This window comes from Podarcis filfolensis, assembly GCF_964270895.1.
Source record: "Podarcis filfolensis genome assembly, chromosome: 1".
NCBI classification, from domain to species: Eukaryota; Metazoa; Chordata; class Lepidosauria; order Squamata; family Lacertidae; genus Podarcis; species Podarcis filfolensis.
Genome location: NC_139604.1, coordinates 124,665,330 through 124,678,258, shown reverse-complemented (window position 1 = coordinate 124,678,258; position 12,929 = coordinate 124,665,330). Strand labels below are relative to the sequence as shown.

General features: G+C 42.8%; 1 protein-coding gene across 6 annotated transcripts in view; it reads left to right on the top strand.

Moving 5' to 3' along the window:
• Positions 1-12,929, top strand: part of JAG2 (jagged canonical Notch ligand 2) — an 89,525-nt gene that overhangs the window by 51,065 nt on the left and 25,531 nt on the right. For 4 of the 6 annotated variants that reach the window (XR_014547233.1, XM_083610845.1, XM_083610847.1 and 1 more), the window contains 6 exons: positions 5,962-6,092; positions 6,945-7,064; positions 7,725-7,838; positions 9,098-9,211; positions 10,323-10,436; positions 10,902-10,948. Coding sequence is in view for 5 of the 6 variants with exons in the window: in XM_083610845.1 (XP_083466971.1) it covers positions 5,962-6,092; positions 6,945-7,064; positions 7,725-7,838; positions 9,098-9,211; positions 10,323-10,436; positions 10,902-10,948 (640 nt within the window). In the remaining variant the exon portion in view is untranslated. The remainder of the gene's footprint in view (positions 1-5,961; positions 6,093-6,944; positions 7,065-7,724; positions 7,839-9,097; positions 9,212-10,322; positions 10,437-10,901; positions 10,949-12,929) is intronic. The other 2 variants (XM_083610846.1, XM_083610849.1) reach the window with 1 other exon arrangement.

The window sequence follows — 12,929 nt, the reverse complement described above, 5'->3', positions numbered from 1 at the left end:
TGTTCTAGCTTCTATTCATGTTGAATATGACCAGACTTCCTGTTAGGCAGGAAACCTTCAATTTATCCTTCCTTTATAGATGTGACAACTAATCAGCTTGCTGTACATAACCTTTTGACTTGTAAACACTGTGTTCCTTTGGTTAGGCAATCATTTTTACTGGTACAACATTGTAATAGGAAGCTAAGTCTTTTCTTGCAATAGGATCACATGCAGTGGCAAAATTTGGTAGCTACCAAGGGCCCATTGGTGCTGATGCCTTCTCTGGATTGGACCTTGACTTTTCCATCCCCACCTCCAACTTTGGTTTTGTGAGTTGCCTGTGATTTTAACTTTCCTACAGTGCCCACAAGCTGTGCTATGTTGGCGAGCTGTGGGAAATTTAAAATTACAGGTTGCTCATGGCCACCTGATTTTAGGAAGACAAGGCACCAGCCCCCTCAAAACCTGGAGCCCCCACCCCAGAATGTACTGTAGGATGCAAGCTCTGCAGATGTTTATGTTCAAAACTAGCTGCTTCTTAAAAGTTGTGATATATATTAATGCGCTTACTGCTTTCTTGGTTAGCGTATCAGCCACAGGGGCAGCAATATGTGTTTTTACTTGCTTTTGATAATCGAACTAGGTTGAGAAAATGCATTTTTGTAAAGCAGCAGCATGTTTGGATAACAAGAACCCTTATTTAGCCAAATGCTTTCTAAATTAAAGTAATGGCATTAAACTGAACCAGTTCTGATGTTATGAAGCTAAAATACCAGGGAGATAGTTGTTTCCGCATCCCCCTCCTAATATATAAATTAGCATAGAAGTGGGCTGTTGTGGAATATTGTGGGATGTGTGACAGTATACCGAATCTGCTGTAGTGGTGAAGTAAACTGAAATATTCCACTTTAATTATATCCTATCTCTTAATTTTCAGCTGTATTAACGTGTATCTTTATCCGCATTTCAGTTACATATTCCTGTGTCTAACTTTCCATTATTTGAGTATGCAAATAATATTAGAGACACTGGGCTGAGGCAGAGACAATAGCTTGGTCAAAGATACTTAACTGAGTTTATGGCTGACGTGAAATTTGAATCAAGGACTCCCTGGCCCACGGGCATATTTGCATAGTGGCAATTACTTGTTTTTGATTCTGGAACATCATTTTGAGGAGTATCTTTGAAGGCATTGAGGAGAGTGGGTGGATGGGGAGAGAAACACAAATTCCCATTTCCCCATACGTCCTCTTGCATTATTTACAGATGTTGCCTTTCTGATGTGTGGGCAGAAAAAGAGTAGCAGGTGGGAGTCTCCTGAGCAGTTTTGAAATTCTCTGCACGTTGGCGCCAGTGCAAACTTCTAACCCTTTTCCCATTTAACTTTATACCTTGTGAAGTGTCAAAAATCTGCAAGGTTAATAGATAAAAAAGTGTGAAGGGTTTCTGGCATTTGCTTTTATAGCAAATTTAGATACTGACATACACGCTGACAAAAGGGTTGTATAAGGGAATAGGAAGGGCAGCTCTAGCTTGTGTACATTACTCCCCCTCCTTTTTTATCTTCACAACAGCCCTGTGAGGTAGGCCGAGCTGGGAGTTTCTAGTTCAGACACCAAAATGGTGAAATTGCACTTATTTAGATTATTTTTGGCTTGTTATTTATCAGGGTTGGCAAACGTTTTTTGGAAGGGGGTGTTTTGTGGCAAATATCAGGACTATGAAATCTTACAGTTAAAGCTAGAGGGGTTGCTTTTCCAGCTTTGTGCTTGTTTGTTTTTCTTTACATTCATGGCATCATATATTTGTGTTTCATTTTTCCTCCCAGTAGCTCAGGGTCGCGTACATTGCCATATTCTCCCCTTTTTATCTGTGTTACTGTCCTGCAAGGTAGACTAAGCTAAGTTAATACATGTATGTAAGCAGCAGTTCTTGGTGGGGATTTGTGGAGGTCCCAATCCGCACACATCCTAACGAGCCTAGGAAATCCTGTTGGCATCCCTGAAAACAGTTCCCATAACTCATCTCCTGATGTTGCAGCATGCAAAAGTTGGTTTCTTTCGAATTCTGGTGTTCCTGACACTACTGCTCTTGCAAGGCCTGTAGCAACTCCAGGAAAATAGCTCCACATGCGCAATCAAACTGTCATAAGGTGCTGGGGATTGTCTCACAGGCCAGGTGGAATGGGGTTCCTGGCTTATCTTGATGGTTTGAGCCAAGAAGGTTAGGGACACTGGGAGAACATGGTGTTAAAAGAGCCTCTGCCTTACTCTTTGTTCAGAAGGGCAGCAATGGCAAAGACAAATGAATAGTGAGGATGAGGCTGTTTTAGCACTCCATTCCCTCTGATCAAACGCCAAGGTTGCAGGTTTGGTCCCTGTATGGAACAGCTGCGTATTCCCACATTGCAGGGGGTTGAACTTGGTGGTCCTCAGGGTCCTTTCCAACTCTACAATTCTTGGATCAAGGGAGGGAAGATGCAAGGGGAAGAGACATTCCATCTAGGGCTAAAAGGTAAAGGACCCCTGACAGTTAAGTCCAGTCACAAACAACTCTGGGGTTGAGATGCTCATCTCACTTTACTGGCCGAGGGAGCCGACGTTGGTCTGCAGACAGTTTTTCCGGGTCATGTGGCCAGCATGACTAAGCCGCTTCTGGTGAAACCAGAGCAGCACACGGAAACACCGTTTACCTTCCCGCTGGAGCGGTACCTATTTATCTACTTGCACTGCTGTGCTTTCGAACTGCTAGGTTGGCAGGAGCTGGGACCAAGCAACGGGAGCTCACCCCGTCGCAGGGATTCGAACTGCTGACCTTCCAATCGGCAAGCCCTAGGCTCAGTGGTTTAAATTCCTGAAATGACGCCCTAAATCTTCAGTTCCTGGGCGTAGAAACCTCACAAGGCATATTTGCCTGGCTTCCCTACCTCCATTCACTGTGCCAGTTCATCTTGCACCTGAAGCCTACAGCCTCAGCAGTCAAGAACATGCAGCTTCACTCTCCCCTTTCAGCAGTCTCTGTGGGAGGCTGCACTTTGGGAAAACCCGTGCTTTGTTGTTTAGGTTTATGAGGCACCCAATTATATGCCTTCCTCCCCCACCCACCCACATTTGAGGAAAACCTTCGCAAGGATCCCTTGCTGTTCTAGATTGTAGTTGCAAGAATGCATGCCACGCTAATACAGCAGGAGCTTTTGTCGTTTAAGCACCTAGCAACCCCTGTTTACCAAAACTCTTTAATTATCCAAATGAACTCGCTGTCCCTTGAAACATGTTGATAGTGCGGCACAAAATCAACTAGATCTTTACAACTTGCATGGTAAGGGAGCATGGAAAATGTGGATACTGTGTATAGTCACAGGCTTATTTATTTGGTTCCTGCAGAAATTCGGCAGTTAAACCATAAGCCTTTTCCATGTGCAGGTAGCTGGTTTGCATGTAGGCAAACAAAATGAATGTAAATGAACCTCTCTGGTTTGCTTTGTTCTACTGGGTCTTTAGCTTTATACTGCCACCGGGTAAGTTCCTGGTAACAATACCTGTTTCTTAAATGGAAAGACTGTTCCCCAAAGAAATGAGATTCCTCCACGACTCCTCCCATGTGGCTTCATAATGTTCCATTTGCCTTCCACGTTTCAAAGCCAACTGTGCTTTGTGGGATAGACCCATGCAGTATTTTCTCATTCCATTCATGCAATCATTCATGTAATCATTTCCAGTTTGGGGCGGGGGGGGGGGGAGTGCTGTTGTTTACATACAGCCAAAGCAGCACTACCCCTGCACAAGAGGAGTGACATTGGCAGACTTGCATGAGGAGGAGTGTTTGGAAATCCCAGGAGAGGCACGGAAAAAAACTTCAGGATGAAAAGAGGGTTTTTAAAAAAGAAAAAAAAAGTCTGAAAGAAAAACTTGAAGATACATGTTTTGGGATGGTGGGAGGAAAAGGGAGCAAATGAGGCGAGAAGACTGGTCTTGAAAAGCTCCTGCTCATAGCAAAAGTCTCATGTTCATTGGGTCTTTTGGGGAGAGGGAGGCTAAAGCAGAAAGGGCAGTAGAAGACGTGATAGGGAGAGGCAAGCAAAGAAAAGAAAAAGACCTGTAAGATAAAGGAAGGAGGAAGGGAAGAACACGGCAGAAGCAAAAAGGAAAGGAATTAAATAGGAGCTACAGCAAGAAACAGAATGACAGACAGAGCTGTAGCTAGGTGGTCTTGCGCCCCTGGCAGAACCGTCCAGATTGCGCCCCCTAGCCATGGACAAATTAGCTCTTCTTTCCGCCTCTCCTCTACCCCCCCCCCCATTCAATGTACCCTCTATTTAAAACCATTTCTTATGAGGCAGTAATGGATATTTATATTTATGGACATATTTTTAGACGATTTTGTGCTACCCCCCAACGCTTGCGCCCCTGGAGGTGGCCCACCTCGCCACCCCCTAGCTATAGCCCTGGTGACAGGTAGGGGAAAGGGAAGGGAAGCTGGAGACAGAAATGAAAAGTTGCCTGCTTAGCAGCCATACACAACCTAAGCGGGCAGGAGCAAATCCTCATGGGACTCTCTGTGCCCCACATGTAGCTCCACAACTGCCCTCCATCATTCCATTCTTTCCAACTGCTCTTCATGGGCAGAGCATTTCATTGGAAGGGGTTCCATGTCACCTTCATTTTCTGTTTTGTGATTGAGTTATTGTTGTGCTCAAGCTCTTGTAGGGGGAGTGAATAGTTTTTTTGACCAATAAAAAAGGCAAGCTGTAATGAACCAAGTATTCCCGAGACCGGCAGTGCTCAAAACTGGGCCAGGGACTGCTAGTGTGTCTGCTCGCTTTCAGATGCAGCCCATCCCCTCGTCATTCAGTAGCCTTTGGATTAGACTGTCTAGCAGCAGCTCCAAGAGTAATGGTAATAATAAAATGGAAATAGAGAGGAAGTGGGTAAGAGATGGGAGCTTCATAAGAGCAAGAATTGAATGTAAAAGGGACAGCAAATACCTGTTACCCAATGCCAGCCTCCCAAGCTTCCGGTTTTAGTGCAAAAGGAGAATGCGAGAAGAAATGAGAGGAGATGGGTAAAAATGCTATGAGGAGCATATGATGAGGAAGAAAAACATAAAGCAGAAAGCCTTCTCTACTCAGATTCGTAAAATCGATACCTCCAGAACCAATAACTGTATATAGCTTGAGGAAAGCTGAACTACCTGCTACAAGAAAAATTCCAAAAGGGATTAAATAGAAAACAATGCCAGTAATTTCCAGTTGATTAAGCCAATCTCTGCTTCCATCTGCCTCCATTTTTTTTTACTGCTCTGCCCTTGTACTCCTGTTTTGTGACTGGTTGGCCTAAGCCATTTTTAGGCCTCTCAAATGAGCCCTGGGGTTTGACTATCTTGTAACTTATTGTAAGTAAGCAGGGACGCTGCTGTAAGCTTAAAGAGCATTGTGAAGACAGATTAACTTTACAGTCCTATGCACATGTAAGCCTCATTGAAACTGATGGGATGTATTAAGCAATAAGTATGCTTGGGATTACAGCAAATCTGACACAGTCTATCGAAATGCCATTGAAGTAAATGGAGTTTGAGCATCATAATGGCAACTTGGAGAGCTTTTCTTTTTGGGCTATTTCTGGGTCTAAAAAACGAATCGCACATCTTGGTACAAATAAGCTGCTCTTGTCTAAAAAAAAATTCCGCTTTGTCGGTTGTTTCGGCTGCGGTGGAGCTATATTTCTTTTATATATGGAGGTTTTTCTGGGCAGAAGTCCTTTATTCACCTGGGAACTGCCAGGTTGTTTTTTTAATCCTTGTAGAGTATGGCTAGCACATCATGAGATGCGCATTCTGACAGGGGAACACAATAATACTCCAGTATTCTGTTACATGTGGAACAATTAGCCTGCTTTAAATAATAAATGCAGTGCTCTGAATATGTGTATTATAGATAATTAAGCATCATGTTGCTAACATTTAACATGCACTTATGTCTAGGTGTAATTATGGTTGGGAAGGGCAGTTCTGCGATGCGTGTGTCCCCTACCCAGGCTGTGCTCATGGGAGTTGCAACGTCCCCTGGGAATGCAAATGTGAAACCAACTGGGGTGGTCTGCTCTGCAACAAAGGTACTGAACTTCCATTCATAGTTAAAATTTAAATCTCATTACTAACTAGTAACCTGATCTCGATTGTTTTTGCCAAGCATGTGCTCACTACAGAGAGCATCTGTCTTCTAACTCTCTGGTGGCACTTGCCTATTGCATTTAAGCAAGCAGGCAGGTTTTGCCATTTGCAAGCTTGCCCTTGCATGGTTTGCATGTCACGCCATCCCTAACCATGGCTTAACATGAGCACGTGGGCTCCCAGAGAAGAAATGCATCCACTTCGCTCCTCCCCAGTTGTTTTGCTGCCACACTAACAGTGAACTAACCCATGATTTGGCTTACTGTGTCATCCAGGCCCAGCTATGTGGTTTAGCTTTCTCCAGACAAGCCACAAACTCTAACCAAGGTTGTCCCTATGGTTTACGGCTTGTGGATTTTCCAGAAAGCTAAACCACAAGCCAGAGTCAGGACAACATGCTAAGCCCAAACCATGGCTTAGTTCAGTGTAGCACAGCACCAAAAGAGCCAGGAAGGAGCAAAGCAGCTGTGATGTCCTCTTCTGGATCCTTCAGGCTCACCTCAAGCCATGGCTTGATTTAGTGTGATGTGCAAACCAGGCCAGTGTGAGTGTAATGCATTTATTCCTAAGAGATTTGCTTTATATTGTCTTTACATCACAGATGTTGGTTGAGACGGCAATATACCCAGTGACTGATACGAAGCCAAAATGAATTAAAGGGGGAAGGTGGGCACAGGTGTATGGGTGTTAAAGATACTCTGCCTGCCTCTACCCTTCTCTTGAAAGATCTCCACGTAGTAGTTCTGCATCTTCTTGTGTCAAATAACCCGACTCCACCTTCGCCCTCTGTCTAGATTTAAACTACTGCGGAAATCATCACCCATGTGTGAATGGTGGAACCTGCATGAATACAGAACCAGATGAATACAGCTGTGCTTGCCAAGATGGTTACTCTGGAAAGAACTGTGAAATTGGTACTGACAAACAATTGCATGTCTTTTTGTTGTTGTTGTTGTTGTTCAGCTTTCTACGATGACAAGAATGTTCCTCCATATACCTTTCATGATTAAATGAAACATAGCTGTTGGTGATTTTGTCATTATTTTTCGCTCTTGATGACTAATCTAAAATCAGTTTTCTTCAGATGGCTAAATACCAAACCTGTGTGCAGATTGATAAGACTTTGGGCCCCTTTAGATATGAACAAGCTTTGAGGAGCTTTGTTCCCTCCTCTTGTTCCTCTCCCCCATCCCCAGTGCTTGTTTGAAGCAAACCACAGTTTGTTGTTTCATATGGATAGGCAAAGTAGGGTCAGAAGTAGGGGATCACTACCCATGAGTGAGGAGAGCCTAGGAGTGCATGCGCCAAAAGCTTCTGCTTATGCCAAACCAGGATTAGGAATCTGAGTAAGCCCTTTGTGTTGCGTAAGGAAATTCTAGTTCAAGTGCAAATAGCTTACAGAAGCAGACAAATTTCGGAGTCTGCAAAAGTATTCCAGATAGAGCTTCCAGTAAACTTGGGAAGATGGCAAAAGGCTCTTGTGAAGGAAGGGCAAGGCCTTCGTTACATACTTGTAGATAAAAGTGTTTAAACCTGGATTTGGGTACTGAGGATAAATTTTCTTTTCTTATTAGCTGAGCATGCTTGTGTATCAAATCCCTGTGCTAATGGTGGAGTTTGCCACGAAATTTCATCCGGCTTCAAATGCCAGTGCCCAGCAGGCTGGAGTGGACCAACGTGTGCTATTGGTAGGTACAGCTTGGTTTCAGATATATTATGACTTGTATGTGCACATGAAACAAACTGATTATGGAAACACCCCTCTTAGGTGCTTGTAACTATAGCAAATGAATGTTCATTGAGTGAACTGAAATGGCACTTCCACTTTGATACAATAACAGGATTGTCACTTAGCTAATAAAATTTTAGTTGTATGAGTTTGTCAGTCGATGAATCAAATCTGCATGATAAAGCAACACATCTGGAGGAGAACATCTTCTACATCTTTAGTCACGCATGCATGTATGTATCACAGGCGGCGCCATCTTAGAAATCGCATTGGTTCTATCATATGTGAGAAGAGCAGAGGCTACTTAAGATGTCGGCTGCCATTGTAGTTTTAAGAATTTTTTTGTGGTTGTCCAGTTATTAACATCTTTCTTGGTCAGTCAAAAGCTTAATTGGTTGATGTAGCAGATTAATAGTTAATCGAGCATTGCACAGCACCTAATGAGTGCAAGTGCTTAAGAGCCTTGCTAACATGCTTATAATCAAAAAGTTCCTGGCAAAGAAACTTTCACTTCAAGTGTTATCTGGGGGCTGTTCTCCTTTTCCTTGTGGCCTCTGCAGCACCACATTTAGGATTACACATGTATAGGATCAAAACAACAGAACTCTCTTGAAAGTTGAGGCAAAAATCAAATTCTTTGATTTCTTCATGCAGCAGCACATTTGCGAGGAGGTGCGGGAGGAGAGTGGTATATTTTTGGAGGTGATGGGTAGCAAAATAATCAGTAGAGGCGAGTTGTGTTTTTCTGTTTCTGCTGAGGGCTTGCATCGCTATTCCTTGATGTAATACTTTGCTCTCAAAGGCATATGGTAAGGAATTAGGCCCCAAAATGGACTTTGGACATGCTTTGATTAATACCACAAATTGTAAAGATATATTTACACTTAAGCAAATGGTTAGTGAATGAGAGCTGGTTGCCTTTCTTTTTTAAAAAAGAATCGGGATTGTTCTTAGAGTTCTCACGCTTAATATCGTGGAAGGTTTAAAACGTGTCTGTTTATGAGTTGCACTGCAGTGGAACTGCTTTAGGATCTTAAAGGGGGATGATCACTTACTGATGGGGAGCACTTGAGCATAAACATATCAGAGCTTGAGTTGGTAATTTCCAAACTGTCCATGAGATTTGATAACCTTTCCCTAAAGAGTTATGGTTATGCCCATTTATCTGCATCAAAAACAACGTGTATGGTTGTCTCAGACCATTCTTTTCCTCCCCAGATATTGATGAGTGTGCCTCTAACCCATGTGCTAGTGGTGGAACTTGTGTTGATCGCATTAATGGGTTTGAATGCATATGTCCACAGCAGTGGATTGGGGCAACCTGCCAGCTTGGTAAGTCAAGACTGTAAGCTATCTTTAAAATTAATCGCATTCATTATTGTAAGTATATTGTTGTCATTTTGTGCAAATGGTTCCTTTGATGTTTTAGCTGCTTCTGAGTCATTTTGGATAAATGCTTCCTTTGATGTTCTGAGTTAATCTTGTGAGAATCAGAGTGTGTGATGCTTTTAAATGCCTCTGAGTGCAGGAAAGGACAGTGTTGCATTCTGAAAAGCATCCTTCCCTCACTTGCTGCAAACTTGAGCAACGTATGAAATTGTCTTCAGCATGATAATATTGGTGGACTTGACTCTTAGGGTGGCTAAAATTAGGGCATGCTTGCACTGTTAAGCTACTACACTTGGCTCCTGTTGCCTCGGGTTGTGTGCTTATCGACTGCTCCCTTATTCCTGCACGTTGCTTGACCCAATATATTTTTTCCTGTACTACATGCATGCCTCAGGGCTATGCAGAACCATTTAAGTAGTCTCTGAAGATGAGTGGGCAGGCTAGACTTGTCCGTCACCCCTTGGGCACAGTCCACCGTTAAGCACTCCCCCAACCTGGATTGTATTGTGCCCAAGACCCATCAAACCACGAGGGAAGTCACAGGAAATGGGCGAGGACAGCAGGGGAACAAGTCAATGGATGCACAAGTAGAGGCTGCTGGGCCCTCGTGGTAACCAACATGGCAGATTTCCAGTTTCATTCTTCCAATCTGCCGCATTTCCTACCACTTCTATAAAATTCTTAGGCATTGTCGATGCTGGATATCATTTACATATTCTCCACACCTGGAAAAACTCCTACGGTAGCCGTCATTGCTCACAGTTCCCCAAACTAGTATTTATTATACTTTTGATCAAAGACTTGGGGAGCTGGCCTGTTCAGATAATCTCTATTAGCTGCATAACTGGAGTTTAATAGAACCACAAAGTCTGAAGCTTATAATCATTGGTGCTTGCTTTATAGGGAAAATTATGCAGCATGCATGTTGAAAATATCAGCAAACATGTGTCACCGTGACATGTAGCTGATATTTTGGAGGCTCTGCTTTGGTGCAAGGGCAGTCTATTTCTGGGTTTGTTCTTCACTCCCTGCTTTTCTTTCTCTTCTTTCACAGATGCTAATGAGTGTGAAGGGAAACCCTGTCTTAATGCTCATTCTTGCAAAAATCTTATTGGTGGATATTACTGTGACTGCATTCCAGGATGGAAAGGAGTAAATTGTCACATCAGTCAGTATTTAATCTTGCGTATATATATATATATATATATATATCTGACCCTAAAAGAGCTTTTATTTATAGAATATATCAAAACATTCCTAATTCCTAATTTAAGACATCTTTAGAAATGATAAAGATATCTTTAAAGCCTTTCAAAGAACCATGTATGGTGACTCCCTTAGCAGATGTTTCCTTGCATCTAAAGCCTTAACATTTGAGTTGTGGAATGAACTAACTTGGGGAGTAGCTTCAGTATTCCGGTCTTGGGAAGACTAACTTGACGTTTTTGCTTGAATATTGCCTGGTATTCAAACCTTCATCACCCATACAGCTTGTATTTCCTTGCCTCTGGAAGACTTCAGATTGCTTATTAAGAATGAACAGACGTTGCTAACTCATCTTCAGTCTATTCGTTGCAATTGAGTTCCAGTCTTTTATTTTTTATTTTTAATGTCATTTGTATTTTATTCCTAGATATTAATGATTGTCATGGGCAGTGTCAAAATGGAGGAACTTGCAAGGTAAGATTAAATGCATTTGTTTTGTTTTCTTGTTTTGAGGTGCTCTGGAGCTGCTCCTCCTTAAAATTCAAGCTATGGCCCAGTTCACATGTTAATGCTAATCCAGGCTTCCTCAACTTCAGCCCTCCAGATGTTTTTGGTCTACAACTCCCATGATCCCTAGCTAGCAGGACCCAGTGGTCAGGGTTGATGGGAATTGTAGTCTCAAAACATCTGGAGGGCCAAGGTTGAGGAAGCATGCGCTAAGCCATATGATGGTTTAGTTATATGCTGGAAGTTGATCAAAGTGACTGGGGCAACCAAGTCAGATGGGTGGGGTGCAAATAAAAAAAATATTACTATTATTACTACTGTGAATGAGCAGGTGTGTGGGCTCCTGGAAAGAAAATTGCAGCTGCTTTGCTTCTCCAATTCTGCTGCTGTGCTGAGTGAAGTCATGGTTTGGTTTGAAGTGTTGCCTTAACCCAGATTCCTGGTTTCACTCCCCCAGACAAGCCACAAGCTATAGCCAAGGTTTATCCTATGGGCTTACAGTTCATGGTTTGTCTGGGAGATTTAAGCCATGAGCCTGGGTTCACACTAAGACAGGCATGGCCAAACTTGGCCCTCCAGCTGTTTTGGGACTACAACTCCCATCATCCCTAGCTAACAGGACCAGTGGTCAGGGATGATGGGAACTGTAGTCCCAAAACAGCTGGAGGGCCAAGTTTGGCCATGCCCTCACTAAGACAACCCATGGTTTCACTCAGTGCAGCATCAGAACAACTGGAGGAGGAGCTAAGTGACCATGATCTCCCCTCTGGAAGCCCACACGTTGGCTCATCTTTGCCAAGCCATGGTTTAGCTTAGCTCCGCATCTGAATGAGAACACGACAGAGCAGGTAACACTGGTTGTCAGACTTGGAACTGCCCCTCACCTTCCAGGTGTTGTTTCCCTGTAATTCCCCACTCTCCTCTTCTCTCCACTCTAACAGCTCCTCAGGAACAGTTTGAGTGTTTGGGAGGTCTGCAATATATTTGAGCTGTTTTTCTTCTGGCAGCATTTAGCCTTGCATTGATTATCACAATATATTTTAAGTTGCTTGTTCATTGCTAGTTTAAAGAGTAAATCAAGCCAGCCTAGACAAAACCATATTTGAGGGCAGTGACGTGGGTTTTCTGGAAAATTTGGATAATTTGCATGAGAATTTTTTTCAGATGCCAAGCTTGTTTTATATCATAATTTGCAGTTAGCAGCCATTCGTTGCTAAAGAACTTGCAAAACGGGGGGAAATTCCATCCCGCGTCACTGAGGACCTCCTTGTATCATGCTGCTTGTTGTGCTTCACATCCCATACACGCATATTTCTTTTTTGGGAAGTTGAAAATTATGCTAATGAAGGGATAAAAGCCACAAACAATCTAAATAAATGGGATACTATGTAGCCAACCTGAGTGCTTTTGAAGCACAATTGATTTCAGTGGGAGCAATTCATATCCCTTCCATTGAAATCAAACGGACAAATGTCTAAATTTGGTAGATTGTACCTGAGTAGTTATTGAACCGTATGTGCCTACTATTTTGGTTCAGACTTGTTTCTTCGAGAGCAGTTAGGTAGAACTCTGTCCACACTGACCCCTTCCCTTTCTGTTAAAAAAAAAAAAAGACTGTTGACTTTATGGTACTAAGATTAGGTAGGAATGCTGCTGTTAAATGATTCTTGGAATAATCAAGAACATTTGAAGTATGGTCCACATGTTAGCATTTTGAATGGCAAACGGGAAGAACTGTTCCTCTGAGACGTTCATAGGATGGCTTTGGAGCCAACTGATTAAGTTAGTAGTACTAGGTGGCATTTGTCCAAGAATTCTAAAAATTCAAACATGAAACTGCTGAGCTACTTACTCTGGTATGTTTCTCTGTGTCATCAGTCTCTGTACTACAGGGTTGGAAAGCAACTTTCTTTCTTTTAAAAAGGTTCTAGGAATTTATCCTGGAATA